Below are 27394 nucleotides of genomic sequence, written 5' to 3' on the forward strand. Positions count from 1 at the left end.
ATTGAGTCAGCATTTAATTTTTATTTTGCCTGTATTTTACTGTGCTTAAACTGAAGTTTTGGTTAAGCATGATTTATATTAATTTTATACCAAACAACAAATTATACCAACAACCAAATTTGTTTAAACTCTGTTGTATTGTTGTTTTACTAACTTATGTTAAATCTTTCATTAGTAACAATAAAAGTCAAAGAATACTTCTAAAATTAAAAAATATAGTTTATACCAATCAATTTGCTTTCGACTAGAAATATATTTGGTGCTAATTATATTAACAACCTAGCCACATGATCTGTTAGTGAATCTTATAAAATACGGAAATGTCATTAAATTATTTTAACTTAAATAATTTATACCAATCAGGTAGAGCTGGTCTTAATATGGGTTTAATAATTATTGATTAGAAAAAAGACAATCTGGGTGAAATTTATAATATACTTTATATCTTTAAAAACCCTTTTTGTTTGATTACAAAGAAACATGACGCAAGCCAAAGATTTTTAAATGTATCCTTAAATGGTATAAACAACATTCAGTGAGGTATAATTTAACTGAAATGTATATTGTTACTTTATATATACAACAGACATCATGTTTGGTATAAATAGATTAAGTAACATTTCTACGTTGAATAATTTTTCTGTTTCAAGCCAACATTTCCTCATCTGGCTCTCAAGCTATGAGGCTAAAATATATAAGTAGCCTTAAACACAATTTATCCCTAATTATCCCCTTCTCGAATATCGTCCTAGCTACGACCCTTGACTTGTTTATAAGTTCAAAAAGGGTTCCTCCCTACACAATACACAAAACACATTACACATCTCTGTAAGTAACTTCAAAAGACATCATTTGAAAGCTATGAACTGAACCCCGAAAGAGAAGAGAAGAGACGACTAAATGTCAATTGAATTACTATCTCATGACATAACGTCCACTTTTGAGTGCCGAATTAAAAAATCATTTCCAATTATCTGAGCTCTTAGTTCGTATCGTACCTCGGTCGTCGTGTCGTAGATATCTGAACCTACATTTTTATATACCATCTCGTATCTCAAGGCAGCAATATGTTGTCCAGAGCGAGTACATTGAGTCTCATTCTCTTTGCCATTTCTGTGCCTGTAAAACAATTCACTTAACTTGAAACTCCAAAGTCTCCTACTATCTAAAGTCCAACTGAGTATTAAATCGGGACCTATACTTGCAATCATATGTTATACCTATAGATTGGGTACCCTTGGGTTTTATGCGATGGATGGTTATATAGATCGGTCCAAAAGACAAATACAGAAGCTACCATCATCAGAGTCGTGGAAGTCCAACTAAGGCGAACAAACATCTTTTACGGACAGCATGTTACATTGTCCGACGAAGAACTTGACATCAGGGAGTGAGAGAGACATCGGAGGCAAAAAGAGTGAAGACAGGGGGTAAAACCTTCTCGACCATGTCATCGCAGGAGGAGATTTGCGGTGATTGTGCCCAAGACTTTTAGTCTCAGTCTCAACTATAGGTCTATACACTATACGACAACAATGACGAAGATGATGATGATCTATAAGTTTACCAAGCCTCCGTTCTTCGAACCTCGTCGTCGTCGTCCGTTCGTTGTCGGTCGTCCGTGTCGTCTGAACAAGTCTTTCGTTTCAGTTGTTGGCTCTCATAAATGAAATCCGATTTATTCTTCTTTTTGTCTTATTATAATGTTTTTATTTATTGAAGGGGAATCTGGGCATACTGCCTCTTATGTCCCGAAAAGGAATACCTACTGTTGTTCTCAATGTCCAAGATTGGATTTCGTGCAAAATGTTGCGGTTACTTGAGCACCCTTTTGGCATCATGGTGCACAGTGCACCTAGTCATCGTATAGTAGGTACCTATAGACTTTAGGCACTCATCATGAACATTTATAAGACTTAGGTTTCAATAGTTGGTGGTTTGGTTGAAGATGTTACTGATGATGGTGATGATGATGATACGGACTTTGTACAACTTGAGGATCAAGTTCAATGAATGCACTTGGTGGTTTTTGTGAAGGTGATTCCATGGTGCCACGCGATCCCTGATTCAATGGTGTTGGATTTTGAGCTAAGGAGTTGCATTGCACATCAGCAACTTGTGTATGTTGTTAGGCTTCAAGTTGGTCTTTCAATGGATTTGGAGTGCATTTTAGTCTATACACAATCGTCTTATTCATATCTTTTTTAAAGGGGAACAGAAAGTTAAAGGGGATAAGATTTCTCGATGGGATTATGATTATGACATAGTGAGGAATAAAAAGAGTGTTAAATTTCAACGGACTGTATACGTGAATTCTTAGAAGTTAATATAAAATCAGTGATTCCTTATTAAAGTGAGAAGTGCTTCTTTAAATGATTTAATGGCATAAAATAATTCTTTACTTTGCATCCCTCTAAAACCTTCAAAAAAGGCCATAAATTAATGAGCCCATATGTAAAAAGGGTACCATTGTCAGTCTAGTTTCTTAATTTTTTACATTGACGTTATAAACACGATTATTTTGTCACACAGCTATAAAAACCTGAAATAAAATAAAAGTTGTGTTAGTTTGAAGTCGGCAATGAATAAGATTTAAATAAATAATTTATTTTCTTTCATTTTATTGACTATTTATTTTCTTTTAATATCACACACATATCTCCCATTGTTTTCCCTAAAAAAAATACATCTGATATTTTTTGAAGTCAGCTGAACTGTCGTTTCAAAAACTTACACACATCTGATATTTTTTGAAGTCAGTCAAAAACTTACAATCAATGTCTTGAGATATATTTTGTTTTTTTTTTTTGAGAGATGGTAAGGTCATTGACAATTACTTTTTGTTTATGTTTTTTTGAAATAAAAATTGTCAATTTTATTTTCCTACAAACTATTCAACATTCACTTAAAACGGAATAGAAAATTGAAAAAGAATGTTGATCAATTTTCGGTATGAGTTTATTGTAGACAGAATTTTTAACTTTTTGACAATTTTACTTAATGTTAAAAATGTACCTTTTCATGAAAGTTTTTAGCAGATATTTTTATTGACGTTCAATTTTATATTTTTTAAAAGAGACGTATATGACAAACTTTTGGATCATGACATTTCAGAATTTTGTAATTTGTCTATTCCGAATAACAGCGGTTTTTTGAGTAACAACTAGTTTAATAAAGTTTAAAAATATACATACTTTTAGTATGTTCTTCACTCACCCTGCCCGAAAATTAGTATTTTTGACATTTTGAAATAACCAAATGTTCTCACAAAGAATTGGATATTGCCATTTTGCATTTCAATCTTTACAGAATGCTGACAAAAATTTGTTTGACTTGATGTAGTTTTATTATTTCAACAAATTTCTTTATCGGTTTTAGCCTGTATCATTTTTGGTGTAATGATGATGTAAGTTCAAGTAGGTTATTATTGCCAAAAATAAATATATAACAACTACTAATAGTTTGATCTGTGATAAAATCCATACCTTTTTGGAAAGTCTAAGAACAACGAACTGAGATAAACAACCAACATTAAACCAAATTTTGTCCAACATACTATTTTAAAGACTGAAGTGCAGAATTAATTAATGTCCACTAAATTTTTTTGTTTAATAAAAATTAATTTTCAAACATTAAACTCATTTCTTACTTGAAACACCTATCGAGGTTTTAATCAAACGTGACATGACGATGGTAGGGAAGTCAACAAAAGCTGGTCCTCGATTCCGTCTGTCCTGGCCCATACAACCCAAAGAATTGGCTCGATTGACTTCAAACTTGAAAATTGAGATTTTGAGTCGATTCGACTACAAATCAAAAATCGAAGATTCTAATTTTCTTAAAAACAAACTAATAATTTTTTTGGAATTTTTGCTAATTTTTTTTATTAATTCTGCTCTTTCAATATAAAAAATATGTTTGTATTGCTCCAGAAGTGTGCTCTCCATAATAGAACCGTTATCTTGTTTTTAAGTTTTCTTAAGAGCTAATCAACCGATTTCAACAATTTATTTTGATCAATAGTATTTGATGATCAAAAATGTCATTGTTTTTATTTTTGATTTAAAATTATGCACTTTTTTCCGAAATTCAATATCTTGAAAATGGGTCATACTTTTTGTTGAAAATTCAAATTCAAAATGTATATTAATAAGAAATATCTGCCTGCTAAAAATATTTGTAAAGTCATATAAAGTTTTATATATTAATTTTCAAAAGAAAAAAATTAAAAAGATTTGGGTTAAGAAGATTGTTGTTTTGTTCAATAATGTTCATCAATATAAGAGAGATCATTTGCTCATATACTAAAAACAATAATATTTTGGTGGCCGCTTGAAAACGTCTTGAACCCCCCACTTTTTTAATCACGATAGCAATTAAAAATTACTGAAAAACCTTATTTTTGAAAATTTCTTGACAACAAAATTGTAATTTTAGAATACTTATTTTTTTTTTTGAAAAAATATTCCCAAAATAATAGCATCTACCATCAAGCAACTGCTTAGTGCAAAAATTAAAAAGAAAAAATAAGGAGTTTAATAAAATTGTAGACGATGACTTGGTTTAAAAGATTTTTATTTATTTAAACAAGACTGTTTCGTCTCACAGATATTTTATTTATGATAATTTGTTTAATGATTTTCTTATTCTCTATTTTTTACTCTGACATTGATGTAATTAAAATAATAAGCAGCAAGTGAAAATTAAACAAGTAGGGAGATAAGAAATGTATGAATGTGAGATACATATGTATGTATACAACTTAGGATGGCATAAATACATATTTACAAAATCAAACATTTTAGGGACAGTGAATATTTAAAAAGTTTTTTGTATTTTGGCAAAAATAAAACGAAATATAAGAAAGTCTAAAGATTTAATTACAGAAATCGTTCAGTTTAACTTTAAACCAATAAAACTCTTTTATGAACTTCCCATAGGAAGTTATTGTAATGGGTCCGATTTGTCAAATAGAAAATTTTTACATTTCTTGACGTTTCAAGGTCCCTAGAGTCGAAATAAAAGATTTTTAGAAAGATGTCTTTGCGACGTTTTTTCCGTCGTCCATAGCTCAAGAACCAGAAGAGATATCGATTTTTAATTTTGTTATACAGATAATAAAGGCAGAAAAATGCAGAAAGGGCATTCTGAAAAATGTTGAGAAAAATCGAATTGACAGTTTTTTTTTACAAAAAATTAAAAACCGAAAAAAAAATTAACAAAAGTCGATAAAAAATGATTTTCGACTCAAATATCTTTTCAAAAATTTGAGATAATAGCTTCTAACTAATTTATACTTATAAGAAATATTGTTTTCAACACATTTTGAGAAAATTCAAATTGACAGTTTTTTACAAAAAATAGAAACCAAAAAAAAAATGTATAAAAGTTGATTTTCGACTCAAATATCGTTTCAAAACTTTGAGATATTGGCTTTAATTTACTTTTATCTTTCAAAAAATATTGTTGTTAACATTCAGTTAAATTTTGAAAAAAATCGAATTGACATTTTTTTTACAAAAAATAAAAACCTAAAAAAAAATTAATAAAAGTTGGTAAAAATTGATTTTCGACTCAAATATCTTTTCAAAACTTTGAGATATTGGCTTTAATTTACTTTTATCGTTCGAAAAATATTGTTGTTAACATTCAGTAAAATTTTGAAAAAATCGAATTGACAGTTTTTTTACAAAAAAATAAAATTTAAAAAAAAACAATACTAAAACATGGTAAAAATTTACTTTGGACTCAAATAGCTTTTCAAAAATTAAAAATATTGGCTTCAAACTTATTTTATTTCACAGAAAATATTGTTTTCGATATTCAGTTATTTTTATATAAAAATCCAACAGTCCGTTTTTTCATAAAAAATAAAATCTACAAAAATAGTACGTAAATTTGGTAAAAATTGATACGAGTACATATAGACAAACTTTTAAGCAAGATGGGAAATTATCAGTGTGGGTCGCATCCCAGCCTCTTTTTTAATATCTATTTAATATTTTACAAGTGGATTTAAAAATAGTAACAAATGCCCCCGTTCCCATAAAAATAGAAGAATTAAATTAATAAAAACTACTAAAACTGACAAATGCTCCTGATATTTTGGTGAAATGAAAAAATATTTATTTCAAAAGTTGTAGGTAATTTTTGCACGAAGAATATCTCTCATCGTGGATCCGTTTTTGCTACATTGAGAAATAAATCGTTTTACAAACTTAAGCGATTTCTTTCTTTGCTTTTAATTTGGGCCATTAATGAAAATGTTAACTGGCACAGGTACGAGGTGGAAAATGGAATCAAACATTTTAAAGCCTCTATTGATAATTCAGGGTATTCTTATTTCCTTTTTAATCAAAAGGTATCCAAATTGACAGACTTAAATTTCAATTGCAGTACCCCATCGGCAGATAGATTCAAAAGACTTTCCTTGAGCTTGATTTCTAAATTTGCCTCATTAACATTTAAATACGGATTTAAGATCCACTTTTACCCAATATTCTTCGATATTCTTCCATTGATAAGTAATGACACTTTTCTTCTTTCAACTTTTCTAACATTATAAATAAATAAATTCCTTGATATTTATCTCACATCCTACGTCTTCAATAAAAGATTGTTTGGAGGAAAATGAATCTAAGTGGTTTTGATTAAGAGACGATGACCAAAATTCAATTGTGTTCGTAAAGTCATGGATTTTGTCTTTAACAGTGTTTTTCATCGTGCCCTTGAAGACTTTTATTGAAGCTTTTTAAATTTTCAAATAATTCAGAAAGAAAGGCCAATTACAAACGGAATTCCTGCTCACAAATGAATTAAGAATATTCTGACTTGGCCTGCTGCAAATTCAATAAAAGTTCAGTGCGAAATTCCGACACTATTGCTTTGCCTTTCGACAACCACCCAACCTCAGTATTTTGGTGGAGTGCTCCCATATCTTCACATATTTTTCGAAACAGTCGTGGCTGCAACGCCTTGCCTTTAATACAAATCACAATTTTTATAATGATATTTAGAACTTGACAGTATGGGAATGGAGAAAACAATGCGTCTTATTGGACGTTTGGCATCTGTTCTTTGAATCTGGTAATAAAACCACTTTTTTGCACCATTTATGGTTTTTGCTCTATTGTCGCTACAAATTCAATGAACGTAATATGCAAGCACTGTCCTGTAGTTTTTGAGGGAAGCGCTCTACAAAAACAATATTTCTTCCATTATTTTTTTTTTTCAAACTGCGCAAAATCCGCAATATCCGTCACCTCGTCAAATTGGAAATACACAAAACTACTTTCTTTTATTTTATCTATGACTTGATCACTAATATCAACCGCCATATCGCTTATCCTGCATTGAATGGTATTGTCAGAGAGAGGTATAGTTTTGAGTTTTTCGCCCTCTACTTTGCCAAACATAATCTCAACCATATTTAAATCCGCTGGTATAATCAAATTTTCAGCAATAGTATGAGGTTTTCCTGCCGACCTATGAATTCCTTTACACAATTATATAAGCAAACAAGTTGGAGATGTTGCTACATTAGTTTAACTAAACAAAATTCGAGTTATCGAAGTTAAACGGAACGGAAAAAAAGCAATGGATAAGGGGGTTGCGAAATACTTCTTCGTACTAAAGGTCCGCTTCATGTAAAAGGTTGAAATACACTGTTTTAAACAATAGCTTTTAGAAAAAAAAAATTTGCGAAAAATTGTATCTTTTGAAAACAAAATGTCTTATGCCAACGTTGTTCTTGAAATATTTAAATGTTTGTTTAAAAAAGTTACTCCGAAATGAGTTACCAAATCCAAAAAAGTTTGCTTACATGATTTTCTATTTCGAAATAGGTAAAACACGATGTTATTCAATATTCAAATTATTTTTAGTTTTTCAAAAAACAATGTTGTGTAGTGGTTTCACCGAGCTTGAAGTACACTTTCAAAACTTAAAGTTGAAAGAAAAAAGTACTCACAAGGGCTACAAAAATAATAGGTATATATAAATACTCAATTTTGAAATTTAAAAAGTTATATTTTCTTAGTGTTGTTCACTAAAATTCAGTCTCATTCAAGACTTATTTTAAATACAAAATGTACTGCAGTAGCTAAAAAAGCGAAGTCTTTTTCTTTAACTACGAACCCATTCGATAAACTTCAAATTTGGATACAGAACGTCATAATTTTGTTCATTAATTACAATTTTTAACGGTTACTTAAAACTTATTGCATGTGAACTACAAATTTTTATTTTGTGAGATTTAGATATGTTTGTTACTCCACAAAGTATCAGCCAAAAGTAAATAAGAATAAGCAAGGCCCAATAAACTTTTGAAGGTTAAGAGTATCTTGTATTCTTCTTCTTTAATGATAATGTGACTAATTTCAATTCTTAAATTATATTTATGTATTCGATTAAATAAACAACTTCATTTCAGAATTGGGAATTTGTTAATAAATGCATTAAAAAATGTATACGCTTTTTTAGACAATTTCATCGCTTAATAGTTTTTCAAGTTATTTATAAAAATTTGTTTTCTTCCTAAATGATAAATAAAAATATAATTAATGTAGCCTTTTTCAATCGCTTATAGCTCCTTTTTTTATTACATTTGCATCAAATAAAAAAATCAAATCACCATAAGACATAAAAACCAGGAAATAATCAATATTTTAATTGGAGACATTTTCAATATATTAACGACCAACATATGTGCCTGAGACGAACGGCAGCTTTTCTTTATAAACTATTCAACTAATAATAATTTATGGCAATTTTACTACTGCACTCAGCTTCTCAGTCATCTGCTTCACAAATTCATACTTATTCAGCCTTCTTATTCCCATTAACTCAATCTAAAAGTCATTTATTCATCACATTATTCGATCCCCACTCTCTCTCTCTCTATGATATGACATTGCAACTTGCACTTCACCCTTGCTTGATGCACCTATGCCTTTAGCCTTTACCCACTGCATATACATAAATAGATACTTTTACATCTCACAGATACACTAACTTTCTCTCTATACCATAATAATTTTATTGAATATATATTAATTTAAGTTTATCTATCTTTTATTTGTATTTATAAATAATTAAAAAAATATTTTTTTCTATTTATTTATGTTTAAACATAATTTATTATATTTTATATTATCATTCAAATAAACATTCACACATAAAATCAAACACACACACAAAACACAATTATTTCGATTTCAATTATTTCAATCGGCAAATCGTGACATTGCAATCATTTTTCTGTTATTCACAAACGAAACGCAATTTCTTATCTCCGCAGGAGGTCTTGGAAGAGCGGATTGTCGAACTTGAAGAGGCTCTCATTCGGTTGCAGGATAAAGTTAATAACGTGAGTAATTTTTTTGTTTTTCAGTTTTGTTTTTCGCTTTTATTTTGTTGTTTTTTTAATTGCTTTGCAATTAATTTTTTAGATTAGACTAATTTTAATTTAATTTGACTTTCAATTAAGTTGGTCTACAGGGTGTTCCTAAAAGTGATAACCAACATATTTTAGGGACTTTGTGTTGATATAATTTGAATTTGAAGATATTCAAAAATAATTATATTTTGTATTAAAAAATAAATTTGATCTGATTAGAATTAAGGAAATGTATTAAGTAGAATACAGGGTCATTCACTTCTCGGTTTATAAGTTAAAACTAACAATAAGAGTGTCATAATAATAGAATAATCTTCCTGTGTCATAATTTTGAGGTTTCCAAAACGACCAGAAGACTTTCATGCAATAAACCCATAAATGTGCAAACAAATGGGCTCCCTGTATCCTCACACTAAAATTTGTATTACCGGCGTTTTCAATATTCACAGTTTTCTTTGTTACTTCTCTATTCGGCAAAAACAACATTCGAAGGAATGTATACTGGAATTCTTGCTGAATTTAGATATCAATGGGCGTACTCGAATACCAGACATTAAAGGCCGAGCAGAAAAGACTAAAAGATCTTACTTCTGGCCCTAATAAATATAGAATCAGTATACTGACCTCAAAGCACATCAGAATATAGTATCAAATCTACTTCTTTCTCGTATCAAACACATCTAGTTAAAGAACGAACCCGAAAGAGAACCGTTTGGTGGAAGTACAATAAAACCAATTGGGACGATCTCTTTATTTTTTTCAGGACCTTTAATTGGTCAATATGCTTCCTCGGTTGTGCCGTGAACTCCAATAAGGATATGATTCATCTCAGAATTAGAAACTTTATCCCGAATATAGGTCAAAATATCAAACCCAAGGCTGATGTTATGGATGTTATCATTGAGGTAAACTTCCGATTTCTAAAGCTTACCCAACGAAGGAAAATTGGAAAAGGTTTAACAAGCCAGAAATGCCTGTAACGCCCATATCTGAAGCGCCAAATTTTTGTATGACCAAAAATGATGGCAAAAAATACCAAAATTGTCCCAAATGCAGTAAGAATTTTTGATCAATTGTAAAAAAGCATGAAGAGTTCTTCCTCGGTCCCTAGCCTTGTTAACAATGACATTCCTTTAATAAGCTTTATTAAAAAAAAAAAAAAAAATTGGGTGGCGCAACAGTCCGTTGAGAACTAGGGCCTAGTGACTTACAACTCTCAACCATTCTTGTGTGCGAGTAATGTTGTCAGGAATGGAGGGGACCTACAGTTTATATGCCGAATCCGAACGGCTTATTTGAGAAAGCACTTTTTCATGACAAGAGTTACTCTTGGAGAATTTGTCAATTCCTCGCAAGAGGCAGTACCCGTGAAAAGACTTTAGATGGCATAGGCAGGGATCGAACCCAAGACCTCTGGCATGACAGTCCAACGCACTAACCATCATGCCACGTTTACTACTGTATTTAAGCTTTATTAAGAAAGTTAATTTGTTTGTTAAAAGTTCCACGGTACCTGCTCATAGTGTCATAGCTCCCCCAGTTCTTGAATACGTCAATGGTTCTCTGTTTCCAAAAACAGCAAATCTTTTTCTCCCTCAAATTATCGACCAATAAAACTAATGTCCCTTTATCGAAGGTTACCGAAACGCTGATCAGCGTAAGTAATACGAAAGTTTTTTCAAGACTGACAGTACGGCTTTCGTAGCAATAGGTGTACTATTGGTTCATCTCCCTGAACCATAGAACAAACCTTTATATCGTTTTTAAGATATTTTAAAGGTATTAGATAAAGTCGAGCATCTTGCTCTCTTTTCAAAATTAGTGCTTTTGGTATCAATGAATGTCTTTTTCTTAAATTAGAAATTTTCTTTCCAACCATTGAATACAATTTTTTTTTGGACGGCTTTAACTCTGACAATCGCAATATAAATTCTGGTGTGCCCCAGGGCTCCGTTACATCTCCGACGCTTTTCTCATTCTTATAAATGATCTTCTGTATGCAGTTTTGCTGCTTCTAAAGCTGTCTTGCAACATTAAAGCAATTATGTTAATTTTTATAAATGGTGATTTAGCCAAAAATGCCCCAAGATATTTGCATCTTCATGATGATGCAAGAAATTTGTCTTGCCTACTAATCTGGTTATAATGTAGAAAATCTATATACGCCCAAAACTTAAGACTAAATCCCTTCTCGAAAGCCTAAAGTAGGATTTCGTCGATTATAACTACCGTAATCATCAGGGAATGCGCAAAAGGCAGAAACATTTGAAATAACTTTTTTTGGCAAAAGTTTTAATAATACCAGTGTTTTTTTGGCATTCTATAAATAGTATAGTAGATAATTCTACTATAATTCCCAAGAAAACGCATCGGCAGTAGCCAGATTGTTATGTTTAAAAATTGGAACAACTGAAAAAAGATCTTTCGGAATAATAATTTAAAAAAAAAAACACAAATAGAAGAAAGTTTTGTGAAAATCAAAAGTTAAAATTAAGTTACCAAAAAACTAACTAAAAATAATAAAATGGACAATTTTCAAGAAGAAATGGGAAGAAATGGTTTGGTGGTCGTAGATAACTGCATTAACATGTTCTAGTGAAGCGAGCTTGAAGCTCGTCTCAATTCTTTATAGAACTGAAGCGAGTTGAAATGAGCATGAATGGAGTCGAGTCTAAATTTGTGAAAAATAACCTGTTTAGAGGAGTTGGTTTTACAGATGAAAAAATTGCACATGGAATAAGTAACATATTCTTATATGGTACTGAACTATTCAGTTCTTCATTGTTGAACACAAATCAAACTATCTTACTTGCACTTCATAAGAAACATCAAAACACCATTTGCATTTTATAAAGTTCTATCAAACTTAATCCTTTTTAAATCTTCTTGTGCGGTGGAAACACCAAAAAGATTTATTTAATCTAAACTGAGATAAACCTAAAGCCCAGTTAGTCCATTTTCATTAACAAAACTAAATAATATCAACAGTAACAGATTGATTTTTTTTTCACCAATGGAAAACTCATGATTTCAAATGCACAACTACTCAACGAACACTGCCATCGAGATATAAATGCAATATCAATCGTACCAACATTTGCGAACAAAATCGCATAAGATCTATTCGAGTTTCGTATAGATGCCAAAAACTCACCCGTAGAAAGATTCTACTTTAACTTTTATCGGTAGTATTCATACTGCGGATATTGTTTTTGTTATTCGTCTAAAATCCTATTATACTACTGATAGGTTTTTTCAACAAAACACTGGTAGTTTTAACGTTTCGTCCCATTCTTAAGCAATTAATAACCGCAAATGGCAAACATTCAAACTAGTATTATGACACTTGAAATGACAGGTGCCAAACTTCAGCATTACCAACTTGAAACCGAGAAATCAATGATCTTAGGTTAACTAAAATACGAATAGTTTGAAAGTCACATTCTCTTCGACTAAAGCTACTGTTTCAAGTCAACTAAATCTTATAGTGAAAAATAGTGTAAGCTTAACTTATATTGATTAATTTTTTTATTAAAAATACTTTTTGGAACACCTTGTATTGACAAAGGCTTTGTTTTTGCCGTTTTTTTAATTTCTTATCATCGCACAACTTTTATCAACTGCTGCACATACTTTTTCAATTATTTCGCTGTACCTAAATTTTATTTTAATTGTAAAATTGATATCTCTTCTTTCCAAGAAGATGGATGGATAAACAAATTTTGTATCCATCAACAAAAACAAAAGAAAACAAAAATACAAAATGATCGATTGACGACACCCATTTACAAATAAGATGTCCCGAGCGTCTGTTGCACCAAGTTGCGTTTTTATTGCTCATGGTCCCTTGAACTTTTTGTGTATAGTTTCTTAGCCTCCCATATGCTATGATGATGATAATCCCATTTGCATTGGCAGACATAAAGCTAAAGCCTTTTCAGACAGGTAATTCGATAAGACGTCTTAAGTCTTGTTCGTTACTTTAGCAACAATTAACGAGTTAAAAATAATAAAAATAAAAACCCTAAGGTGCTATAGTCACAGCTAAAGATGGAAAGGAGAGGGTGGATAAGGAAATTCATTGCCATTCTGGAAACCTTTTGGGATTGAGTGAATGTGAATGTTTGCATTGGATAAGGCCACCTTGGGGTATCCATTCTATGGTTTTAATTAGAATCGATGGCGATGCATGGATGTTTAGTAATTTTTTTAAAGGATTTTCGGGTGATTGCTTGCACTCCAGTTTATGTGGTTAGACTAGTTTTTGTATTTCATTATTTTGTTTGATTATGGAATGCTTTAAGTCGTTTTTAGGAAAGAAATTTCCTAAATTTTTGAGGATGTAAAACAACAGAAAAACACCAATATTTTATAAATAAAGAATTTCTGTCCAATATTTTTTAGAAAACAATTTTTTTCAAAAGTGTATAGTCCTCAATCGGGTGTCGTTGAGTGTAAAATAGTAATTTTATGCTCATTCTGTTAAAACATTATCAAGCCTCTCTCATTTTCTAGGCATAAGGTAAGGTGGGAATCCATTAATGGGTGAAGGTAAGTGCACTTTGCATATGTAAGAAAACCTATGTGTATAATAAAACAAAAGGGTTTCTTATACAGCATTTACTATAATGGAGGTATACCCCATCGTTGAGTGCTTAAAATTTCAACGTTGTCTTACATGAAATACGTCTTAAGATATTGATGTTTCAATAAATTCATCGGATTGTGTTTACTCTTTTAGAAAAATAAAAACAAAAACACCAACAAAAGGTGTAATTGGCGTAGGTTGGGTGGTCTTTTAGCTATGTAAGCAGTTTTTCTTTTATTTTTATTATAGACCAATTAAGAAAGTGAAAGGAAGCTCTTCAGTTTTGTTTTTTATCTAATCTAATACAAGGCTTGGTGAAACACTTTATGGTTTAGCCTCTTTGTTGATGGCTTAGAGGTGTAGATTTTAAAGGGGATGTAAGTCATTTTTAAAAATTAAAATATATCCTTAGTGGTTTCGAGGCGATATGATTTTGATTGAAGTTTTTTGAAATTCTATGAGTTCTTTCAACACAAAATTTGTAGCTCTATTACATGATCCAAGATACATTGCAAAGTTTTAAAGGCGAGAATGTAAATTTTTGACAAACATTTTTCACCAGGCTAATTCAGGCTTTTTTCGTTCTTATACACAGAATGAGAAAGGTAATCCTATTGGCATTGACTATTAAATAGTCGATTTGCAGACAACTATTGCGATAGTCAATAGGACAGTTTTCAGTTGTCAATTTTTGGATCCGAAATTTTTTTACAGCTTGGTTGTCAATATGAGAACTACGGCGGTCAACATGACAACTTTGGTTGAAAGAAGTTGAAACTACGGTTGTCATATTGACCAGCGTGGTAGTCAATACAACAACTGCGGTAGTTAATATAACAACCCATGTCAATACCCCTGAAACCTTAAAGCTACACTGAAAAAAAAGTTGTCATGTCAACAAACGTCGTAGTCAACTTGAAATTTAGCCGAATTGTCAATATTTTAACCATATTTTAAAAAATTGACTACTTGTAAGTCAATTTTGGTAATCAATATATAACACAAAGTAGCAAAATGATTGATGGAAAAACTCTAAAAATTTTGAATTTAAGACTTCAATTAAAACTTTCAACAATAAAACCAGGGTTGAAGTCAAAATATTTCGATTTTGAAGAGACTGAGAGAAGAGAAGTTAAATCTATGTACATCTCACTATTTATGTTGATTGCGTAGAACACTTGCATTTTTCGAAAAATATCAGTCTTGTCTCAGTATTGGTCACAGTTCCGAAGATATACTCGCGAAAAGCTTAATTTACAATCCCCTCTAGTTTAGTCATGGTTTATAAAACAGTTGTACATATATATTTTTAAAACCTGAAGTCTCTTTTATTAGTTTAACCGTATTTTTGAACAATACCAAAACAAAAACTAGTCCAGCGATGGTAAATAGCACGATTATGCGCTTAGCAAAAGTTTCCTTCAGTAAATTGATGCTTTGCAGGAACTGAATCATTCTTTTGGTAATAAATTCCCAAGATTTAAGAACATTGTTCAGCAGTAAGTCGTTTTATTATGAAATATCAATCCAAACTATGCCTTAATCAAGTGACAGCTGTCAAAAGACAACCATTATTTGTTTTTAAATGTCATTCCAAAGTTCCTTTTAAGAGCAAGAAAATAATATTAGAATTGTAAGAGTAAAACTTGTATTACGAGAGGATTTTTGATTTATCGAAATCATAGTTTGATCTTTTCGCAAAAAAAAAGCATTATGTCCAAATTCTATTATGTAGTAAAGCTTTAATTTGGTTTCAAAGTCCAAAAAATAATAGAATGTACAAAGAGCTCAAATCTACTGTCGCTCAATTAAATTCTAAATAAAAGAAAGTCTAAATAGTTTTTTTGTCATTTTGTCCAAAAGAATTTTTAATTTTGGAATTTGGATTTTGTAGCATTTATTTTGGGCATTACGATGATTTGGACATTTATCGTTTCTTATGTCTTATCACCGAATCAATAATAAAATAAAGCCCAAAAAGAGAAACATCGTAAAAAAAAACTTTAAGTAACCGTCACAAATCCCAAATAAAATGTCATGTCACCTGAAATAACTTTTAAAATCGTTAAGCCCAAATTTTTACTTTTGTTTATTATATTTGGGCCTAGATTAATTTTTGAGACCCGTATAAAAAGTGAAATATACATGTGGGGAATGCTGCCCTCCGGCTTGGGCTTGCTATAAAATTCGGGGTAGGTGAGAAGTTGGATCTATGCAAAGTTTCTTTTCATTTCAATAATTTGGATTTAAGAAACTTTTCATACACAAAACCACGCACCTACTCAAAAATATTTAGTGAGCCTAAGCATAGTGTTGAAGGGGACATCATATCATCAATATCCTTAGACGCCCTAAGATCTTTCAATGTTAAAACGCATTGCAAGCAAGTCAACCACTTCCTATTATTTTACTTTGTAAATTGGTCTTATTTCGGTTTCTAAAAGTGAAATAAAACCAAACATATGCGTTACACTTACTTAACGTTCAAGTTTTTGGTGATCTGACAATTTTTTGTTTAATGTTTGCGTTGGGACTGTAAAATTTAGAATTTAAAATGCCGTAGAGACCAAAACAATAACAAATTTTGTCAGAATGGCCAATTGTTTAAACACGTGACATCTTTCGGGCGATATGTCAATTAGTTATTTGTGAGTTATGATATTTAAAAATTGACTTTGAAAAAGTATTTGGGCAATAGACCCATTTTTGAGTGATATAACACTTGACGTTAAGACTAAAAGCTTCTTTTTATTCAGAATTTCATAAAACCTAAACAAGTTTTTAAGTCCAAAGGTTCGGTAATATTGCTCATATCGTGCAACAACAAAATTGTAATACAATTTTTTTGGGCGTTTTGACATTTTTAATTTAGGTGATATGGTTTTAGTCGAAAAGACCTAGTTTTATTTATTTTTTTTATTCAAAAAGACTGACGAAAGCTTTGGAAAAAATATGTAGTATCCTCTCGATCTCTTCTTGGATGTTTTTAATGCAATATCGTAAAACCTCGCTTAATCGATACTCTCGTCTCTTACCTAATTCTAGTCTTCAATATATACTTCTATTATAGCCACGGTCTTAATCAATTAAAATAAACTAAATTGGCTGCTCTTAATTCGGAACTCAAGAATTTTTCAAGGGTTTTGATAGTTGAAATGTTAAATTAAAATTTATTTAAAACCTCATTCCATGAAATGTTATATTACAATAATTTTTTAACAAGTGGGTTCATTTTGAATTTTCATTTTCATTAGGAATTTAAAAAATATGCGATTACTAACAACGAAACGATACACGCTTCAAAAACGCAATAATTAAATTCCAGCACAAAAATGGCGCAATCATGACGAAACAATCGCAACTTTACAATAAAAGCTACCTTCTCGTGTAATTTTTTACCGATTTGGTCACCGAGCTCTTGTCTTTTAATATCCTTAGACTTTCTTCCTTGGGTGCAACTAAAAAATGTGCGATGGCATTGGCCATGAAAAATTGTATGTAAAGATTGTAGTGCTGCAACCAATCGCATTTAGTGAGGCGCATAGACCTATAGATTTTTTGCCGAGCTAACATGGGACAAAGCAACATAAAATTGTCCGTGGGTAAAACAGTGATTTTTGATATCAAGGCATGCAACCTTCAGTGTCTGTGCTTTATTGATAGACATAGCAAAACAAAGCTTTATAGAAAATTGCACTCGTTTAAGGTCGAAATGGTATTTGTTAGTAATCATCGGTATCTTGGAAATGAAAACGACTTGACCTTGGGCTGAGCCGGAAAGAATTTTACATTCAACCACGTTCGTCTGCTTAGTTACTATTCGTTATCTAGTACCATTGCATAATGTCGGTGCATTTAAATTCGTCATAAGTATTATTGGAGCCCCAATTTTTAAGTCCAGTTTATACAGAGGAAGTCCTGATGTATTCAAAGAATTCAAAAATTCAATTAGAATATAAATAAAATTATCTTGATCAGTCAGATTATCAATAGAATTTGAAGAATTGTATTATTTATGCTTGTAATAGAATCATTTAGGTGCTTAAATCGCTCGTTCGTTCGTTCGTTTTCTCTTAAATTTGGGCGACTTGCGGGTGAACCTTGGCTGTTAATTCTTCTTGTCCAGTGACACTAGTTGCAAATGTTAGTTCTATTAGTACTTCACTATTTAAAATATTTCCATTTTCTACATCCAAAAAAATTCTTGAAAATTGTGCTGCATTATTATTACCACCCAAATGTACGCGCATACTTGTGGTCAATCTTAAAAGTTTGACAGAAGCCTTTATTTCATCACTTTTTGTACGTCTTGGCACAGCTGGAAATGTTTGCTGAAAATCACGAGCGAACAGTATCACAACACCTCCCATCGGACGCTCATCAGCTCTCAAATCTCTAACTGTACGATCCAGATCTTCACATTTATTTACCATAAAAGATTCGTCGCACATAAAATACATTGTTTCTTTAAACACTTTAGCTAGTGAGCTTTCGAGCTTCGAGATACTTCAAAATGGACGCTGTTGATTTGCAAATCTAAAGTCAATTTGAAAGTTGCGTGAGCGGTTTTTCCATTCTGTAGTAGTGTTGCAGCAATCCCAGATGGTGGCAATTTTTTCTTGCATTCTAAATTTAGGAAGCAAAAAATTGATCAAGAACGTTTTTCCAATCCCGCCAGGTGCATCAAGAAAGAACATTTTACCAGTGTTCGGCATCAAGTTGTCGATTATAGTGTTGTTTGCAAGTCGTTGTTGGTCAGTTGTTCATTTCCTTAAACGAAAATTGAAAGTTGGTTGGCACCATACGTTGTTTTTGAAAGATAATCCCTGTCCTGAAGAAATTTCCTGAAATATATTTGCAAAAATTTCGGTTCGACAGGATTGTTTGGTAAAAAAGATCGAGCTAAATGATAGACTTGACCATGAAATTTAAATGTGGACATACAATCTCCATTTCTGATTTCATTGGCACCGAATTACGTCATTTGGAAAGCAGAATTTTTAACGAGAATCATATCAAGAAAATGTTTGGAATCTCGATGAGAATGATTCAAAAGACTTTTCCGATGGATCAGCAATTTTTGCAACTTTTCCTCCTGAACAGCAGAAACCTGGTGTTTCTTTAGGCTTTTTGAATATTTCCTATCGAAACGTGAGGTCACTGACTGTATTTATGCCTCAAACCTGCTCCGTGAAATCCTCTTTCATTTAAAAAAACTGCATGATAAATGGATAAGAAGTTTCGAAGCAAAACCGTAACAAAGATTTCCTCTTTTGCTTGATTTCAGATTTATATATATATCCTTTGAAATTTTGAAATAAAAGTTCTGACTTAGTCACTGCAGAAACTAAGACTTTCGATCAATTTATAGACAGAAAAATGAACTGTCTATTCGCTTATAAAGGGTACTTGACCCTTGGATTTTATAGTAAATATTCTTCAAGCTAAGCAAATACGACTATTTTCCTTTTTTTGCGCAATCATCCTCTCCCCTGTCTCCTCTTAAAAAATCTCTCACCTTTTATAAGTTGATCATTCTTACGAAACTTTAAGTCTCAGAAAATTCCTTACTTCTTAAAAATTGCTTCTTTTATGGGAATCCCCATATAATTTTCAAAATTTGACAATTGAGCACTTAAACTCTTCAGGGTAAAATCATAAAATTCAGAACCTATGTTCAGTAATAAACTAAAATTAATAACAGCTATACTATAAAATGGTATGTCGCAGCAATAAACAATATACATCATCCACTTATAGTAAAACATTTATAGTTGACACCAGTAGTTGACATACTCATAAATCTACCAATAAACTTATTTCCTAAAATCCAACCATAAAAATCGTCAAAAGGTATCTATAAAGTTTCACTACTTCATTCACTGCAATATAAAATTAATAGGTCACCAATTTTTTGTATTTATATTGTACATATGTTTCACTAGAAAGATAGATAAACAAACCTTTTATATTTATAAAAATTTGTACCTTAACCACCAGCATATATTAGGAAGGATCCAAAAGGGTCCTCTTTTATAAAGAGGATATAATAACTGTCGCATGGTTTAATACAACAAGTACTTCTAAATTTAATTTAGACACCATATTAGATGTTTACATAAACCTTAAACCTTAAATACATTCATATATGTATCCTTGGTACATGTTATAGAACCAGAAAACAAAATTATCCTCTCAAAAAGTAGGTATGCCCTTCAAAAATTATGGTCACGAACCTTCTGTAATTTAATGAAGGTAATAACTCCAATTTTCTCCCCAAATCCAATTATACCATCAAACCAAAGGACCTTACTCTCAAAGGACTCTTTTTCTCTACCCTTCTCTATCTACCTAGCTCTCTCCCTGTTTTTTGTTCGACTTGTTTTTTTTCACAAGTGATGTATATGCATCATACATTTTTTGGGGAGCTATGTACATAGAAAAACCTTAAATCTAATATGGAATATTTATAACCCTCCAAAAATGAGTTTTAACCACGTTTTTAAACTTTATAAAATATAGAAATGGTTGGTTCTTCATATTATGGGGCTGCAAAATGGAATATTGCTGCAACCGCAACGACATAATAGCATATCAAATAAGTTGGTAGGTGGGTGGTTGATGGTTTACATCGGAAAGCCTTTTTGCCTTTACAATGTAGGTAATGATAAACCTTTCCTTAACCAACATTTTAAAACTTGCACGATGTTGAAATATTACATGTGGTTTTCAATTTCCTGTTCGTAACTAGCTTCCTCGTTCTGATCGTACAAAGTTTAGATACAAAGTTTAGATAAACGTATAGTGTTGGCTATAATGTTGGGGGTTAAAAACTAACCGGGAAGTGTATACCACCGCAAATACCTAAACTACGAACATTCATCACATTATCTTTCTTGTTCGATGGGTTAACGTTAAGGGAGACCGTGTAAACCATCATTAGTGTTTATGTTCATGCTTAGACGACTTATTGTTAACTTTTCGGACTCAACTCTCACTCTCTCTCTGTAACCAAAGTAAGGAAGTGGGAATACAAATTAATTCACTTATGTCAAAAGATTTACGAAAAACATACGAGGACGATAACGAAAACTATACTCATCATACATATGTATCTCTAAGATACATTAACTTCCTCTATGTCAACCTATTAAAAGATTGAACTTAGATGAAGAGGGTTTTACATGAACACATATAGGAATTCTTATAAGCTATTTTATGTCTATAGATATGTTTACTTAAATGTTGATGATGATGAAGTTTAGCTTATAGGTCTTTGGGTGATATTTACAGTGTTGTCAATGTCTGACGTTAATCCCACAAATTCTAAGCAGGGATTACTCCACAATTCATTTCCCTCCCAAGCATATCGACTCAAACTAAAAGCATTCAGAATATCACATCGAACTTTTGTTTTGTTTGGATCTGTATCAATTACATTTGAAGTACGGGTATTGGAACCCCACCAAACCGCTTTTTAACGATCGAAAATGGCCTTTGAAAGCCTTTAAGAAAATTGCACGCGAAAAACACTTTGTCATCCCCCATATCGAAGTCAAATAAAGAAACTAAAAATGCCAAGTTGCTTCATGCAGGTTTTTTTTCAAGGAATTGAAAGAGAGGGGGATTTTTAAAGCTATCCATCCGAAAAAAAGGATATAATTGTCAGTTAGTCGAAGTTAGAGGATAAACGTAGGTTGGTATATTTTCTTAACCAACAAATAAAAATCCTCCCCCATGTTTTGTCTGCCTTCTAAAAACCTCTCGCTTAAAACGCAAAATTTGGTTTCTTTTTTGTACTTTCTTTCGCCTGTTTGTTGTGTGATAGAAAAACAGGAAATTAACAAGACAAAAATAACACACATTTCATTTATGGCATGCTGCCTTATTTCTTCTCCATTTCTACAACCCCATCCACTAACAAACACATCCCCTAAAAATATCCCAACAAAGAAGTATACATTTCCTCTGCGTAATTGAATTGAATTCCAATGAAATATACTAAGAGGAGTTAGGTATGTAAGAAGGGATGTGTATATGGGGAATACTCGACTCAAATATATGTAAGGACTAGGCAGCCATCAGGATTTAAGCGCCGAAGGAGTTCCGAAAAATGTCTATGATAGCTGATGGAATATTTTTTGGCGAGGTTTTCTATTTCTTTGGGTAGGTATGCAGGATATGAGGCTTAACTTAAAAGCATATCGCGCCGCGCCGTCCGTACCGTTATTGTTGTGAGGGTTGAGTGCTGTTTTGAAGGTTGTGGGTTGGTTTTTGAATGTTTTTTACATCCATGTCGATGACGACGAAGTATGGCGACACCCAACCTCCTCATATAACCAAAACTCATATGTGAGCGATGAAATGAAATTTATTTTTGAAATAGGACCTTATATGCAGGGGGGAGGAAGGTTGGTTGTGCTGTGCGTTGTCGGTCTCGATATAAGGTTGGTATATCAGATTTGCTGTGATTTTGCAAAAAGGATCCAATAGTACCCAAAGGAATAATTGTGGGTACAGATAGCAAACTGATTATATGCAACCCCCTTTTTTGACTAAATGTATCTACCAAATATATGTACCTATAGATAGATAGATAGGTATAAGGTCATAGATAAACAGTATGAATTAGATACTTTCATCAATGCTGATGATATTTAGGCATAAAGATACATATTCATATAATTTAGAAGCTAAAGGATTTTGAGAGGAGCTAATACACAAACGATACAAAGGGTATTTTCTAGAGATGACATTGTAGGTTAGGTATAGACCACGCATCATTTTGTAACTTGATTGGACACTTCTTTCTTCCGGGCATTTTGTTTGTGTAAATAACGAAGATAAACGTTTTGGGTTAAAGGGGGTTTATGATTTTTGATATTAAGGGGGATCTTTTTTATGAGTTTTTAATGAAGGTAAGGAAATATTTTTAAAAGATATGTACATTTTACAGAACAATACAAATTTTTGAAATTTATAACTGGGAGTGTGTTTGTTTCTTTAAGCAAATAAAAAAAGAATCGAAAGGTTTTTTACCAATGAAATACCTTAAATTTTATAAATAAGTATGTTGGAATTTATGTTTAATTTTTCAGATTTAATCTTTTATTTATCTCTTGCCTCTTGTTTTTTAAAACTCATTGCTTAAAACATAAATTAGGAGCGTGTGTAAATAAAAATGTATTTTTATGTTTTTTAATAAATTAAATTAACAAAGCAATTGAAAGAACTTCCTCAATATTGAAACTGAAATTACATTTTTTATCAAATTTAATTAACAAAAAGGACAAGGTGAAGTACATTCAATTTTATGAGGTTGTTACACAATACCAGTTTTATGAAAGTTTCCAAGCCTAATTCACATATTTTTTTGACTAATGTCCTGGATTACTTCAACCTAATCTTTTAGTGTAATCCCAGATTTTAAAAATCTCAGGGTATTGGTTGAATCACATTAAGATCTGCATTGTGATCACCATTTTGGGAAACAACACGTAGTCTACATCAATATCTTCTAATTCTAGAAAATCAAACTTAAATGATTTTATGGTCCTAGTTTTCAGATAATTGGGGTTTATCAACCCTAAAAAAAGTGATACATTAAGATGAAGATACTTTTCAACATATAACTCCCATATCTGGACTGGTGCTCCTGCAACTTACTTAAGCCTCTTCGACAGTATTGAACGTAGGGCGTTTAGATTGATTGGTGATATTACCATCATAAGATCATTTACGTCGCTTGAACATCGTCGAAATGTTTCTTGTCTCACCCCCTATTACCTTTATTTTAACGGTTTATGCTCCAGAGAAATAGCCAGTTTCATTCCTCGCTTTAAACAATTCAAGTGTAATACTCGGTCCCCTAGGAATGCTCATCAGTATACCCTCGAGCCCAACTTCGGTCGTACTGTCAAGTACAGAGATTCTTTCTTAAGCCGTACTACGCGAATGTGGAATTCCTTACCACACTCCAGCCATTGCAATATTTAGGAATTCAAAACCAATGTGCACCGACACCTTTTTTCAACCCGTTTTTCCCTTTCCTAGTGCTCACACTGTGTCTGCATTATAAGGGAAGTGTTATCCCTTTGAGAGTGCGCTTATTATAAAAAAAAAAAAAATTTGGATATGCCGAGACCTGATTATACAAATTTTATACAAATCCGAATCACTAAAATGCATTTCAAGGATCGCTGGTGATCGACCGATTTTTGTTCTTGTGGTAATAAAACTTTATAAGTCTTTAAGACCAAAGTCTTACAACGAGAACGGCTTCTGGCTGATTAACTTTGAGAATTGCCAACCAAATCGACCATGGTGCAAGGCACGCAAAAGTAAACACTTTATGCCTTAGCACACTAGAGACTACTCCCAGCCGTGTAGTACATTTTTTCAATACTTCAGTTTAGCTTTTTTTTTTGCAAATTGCTCAAAGCATTGTAAATCTATAAATCTTAGAATAAATGTAATATTAATCTTAAGTTCAAACGTCAGTTTGTTTAACGAATTCAATAAATAAATAAAAAGGAGATTATGGTTTACATAACCTCCCAACTACTCAAGCAACTGGCAAAATTGTGAAGACTGGATTGGTTACAGATATTGTAAGGTCTGTAAATCATCGTTTCGCTCGTATCACTGAAAATATCACTGCTGTAAGTGAAAGTGTTACCGAAGACCCGAATACTGTCTTACTGCAAACATTATGGCTTCCAGCTGATACAACAACTGAAGCCTTTCACAGAGTTCGAGAGTCTTTAAGTATGTAATTGAAGTGAGGCCATTACATCCACAAAAAGTCTGGAGGTGTGTGGTTGACGCACTTAACATATAGACGAGTTTTTACTTACCGCTTAAAAATGTTATTTAAAGAAGACTAACAACATTTAAATAACATGATGTGCATCTTAACCTTAAATGTACACACTTTAAGGGCTAAAGTGACAATTATAGTTATTAAATTATTTTAGAACGCTATTGTCCAGCAAGGTATAGTCTAACTATTTAATTTAGTAGACTATCTTCATATGAAAGCATTCAAAGATTCTAACAGTTTTATAAATATGCCTTGTTTAAGAGGAAAACACAATAGTTTTTGCTTTCTTCCAAAAAAATTATATTCTTTTTTTGCCATTTATATTAATGCGAAAAAACGCTATAAACATTAAAAAACCTAGAAAATGAAAAAGAATCTGATATCAAGAATTTTCTGTTTTTTTTTACGTAGTTTTTTCGAACTCAATTTTCGGGAGTCTATAATTACTATCGCTACCACTCTGCTTACACGTAGAGTGGATATGATCCTAAATCTTAAAAAAGTCAACAAAAATTGTTTGTTCTCAAATTTTAGGAAATAAGTGCATTTAAGTAATTTCTCTGCATATAAAATAAAAACAAACTAAGGTAAACAAATAAGCTGGGAAGAAACTTTTGTGTAGCAGTCACAAATTACACGTTTCAAAATCTCTTTTCACTCTAGTTCTCAAGAGATTTAAAGGTTTTATATTAATAGAAACTTGCATTGTGTTTTTCAATAATTTAATTAATTTTACATTAGTTTAACAAAAGTGTTACTTTTGCTGGGTTTGGGAGATTTGTATGCTTGATATTCGTGTTTAAATCTCAGTTCTAGAACATCTAAAGCAAATTCCCTTCAAAATGTAGATTTCTTTAACTTCTTACGACCTTAAAAGTTTTATTCAACAGTAAATCAATTTAAAAAAAATATATTGCCCGGCTGTAATACCTTCAAAAAAAAATGTTCTCAAAAATTTAAATGCCATTAAAAAAAATAATGGCATTTTCGATCATCAAAAATCATCATCAATTTGAAAATTTGACATTCGGCAAGAAATTTCAAAGACAAGATTCTTGAAATCTGATTAAGTTCTTGAGAAAATTTGAAAACAAAATATGTTTCTCTTGAAAAAAGAAACCGATTTAAGAGAAAAAAAAGAAAGTTCTAAAATCTATCGGTTAATTTCTGAAAATATTCGAATTTTTGAATTTACACCACACAATTTGTATAGGGACTGCTGTTATTTTTAGTATGGAAACATTAAAAAAGTAGCCTAGATTATCATAGGCTATCAGTCACCCAAGGAAAAGAATACTTGGTAAGAAATGCAAATACTGCAACGGAAAACAAAGAGCAGGATAGATAGGAGTACCGTGAAAAGAGAAAACAACCTGTTTTGAAAGAGAAAAGCATTCGAAGCTTCTCATTCCAGGTATCTCGAGGAGTCCAGTACCTGCACTAACATACTCCTCCGCCGGCTCCAAAAAAAATGGCAAGCAAATGGCATCTGGTTATAGAATTAGCATTCTGGCTCTTCGAACACATTGGAGGCAACCTAGTCACAGAAGTATATAACATTTTAAACGTGTTTAAGCAGCACTTCCAGTACTTTGCATTGCCTACAAGATCCTATCCAATTTACTATGAGAGCTTCTTAAAACTTTTTGCAACGCTATGATCTGAATGTATCAGTATAACTTCAGGCCAGGCAGATCAACGATAAAAGAAATATTCACAATAAGGCAAATGCTGGAAAAGCCAACAAATTGAAGTCGAGACCCACGATGTTTTCATCAACTTCAAAGCCACGTATGATAGCATAAGCTGCTAAGAGCTTTTATTGGCTATGCCTGAACTAAGGGGCTCCGAAAAAGCTTATCTATCTATGTCGCAAGAGGTTAAAAAATACGCTGTGCAACTTGGATAGGGTAACAGCTCACCGTAGTATTTTTTTTAAATTGTCCTGGAACAGATAGTGCAGAAGAGTGGTTGAATTGATACTAGACTCTTTCGAAAGAAAATTCAAATTTGGATATTTTGTCACTGTAAAATCAAAGTGCCATGAGTCAAAGACAGAAAAAAATAATTGATGGAATTTTACGAACAAAAAATAATCATAGTGCAGAAGAGTGGAACGAAAAAAAGCGTTTTCAACATCTGGTAAATTTTTAGTATGCATCATTGGTAAATAATGATGTTTTAGTTCTCGATATATCGTAAATAATAGAATATATTGACTTCAAAATAATTCTATTTATGCAATTTGATTTGTTTATATAAATGTTTAAGAAATGCGTCTAAAAATGGTAAAAATTGGGTTTCCGACTAAAAATCTTGTTAACAAAAATAGATTTTGAAATCAAACTATTTCTTCATATGCAAAATATTGTTGTTTATTTTAAATTTTTTATAATTAATAATTTAACTGACACATTTTTTAATAAGACACAAAAAACTACAAACCTTTAAAGCAGAACAAATTGATAGACGGGATAGGAAGTTATCAGTGTGAGTCCCATCCCAGTCTCTTTATTTTATTTTAAAATTTGTTTCTTTTTTATTATTGATTAAATGATTTGTTTTATACAAATTTTTCAAGGTATTG

At 31.6% G+C, this 27394-nt stretch overlaps 1 protein-coding gene across 2 annotated transcripts in view; it reads left to right on the forward strand.

Annotated features, from left to right (window-relative positions):
• LOC129950951 (uncharacterized) overlaps positions 1-27394 on the forward strand; it is a 314404-nt gene that overhangs the window by 204948 nt on the left and 82062 nt on the right. The window contains exon 4 of one of the 2 annotated variants that reach the window (XM_056062918.1): positions 9299-9367. The exons of the other annotated variant lie outside the window; for it this stretch is intronic. Within the exon in view, the coding sequence (XP_055918893.1) occupies positions 9299-9367 (69 nt within the window). The remainder of the gene's footprint in view (positions 1-9298; positions 9368-27394) is intronic. 2 annotated transcript variants of the gene reach the window in all.

This window comes from Eupeodes corollae, chromosome 3 (genome assembly GCF_945859685.1).
Source record: "Eupeodes corollae chromosome 3, idEupCoro1.1, whole genome shotgun sequence".
NCBI classification, from domain to species: domain Eukaryota; kingdom Metazoa; phylum Arthropoda; class Insecta; order Diptera; family Syrphidae; genus Eupeodes; species Eupeodes corollae.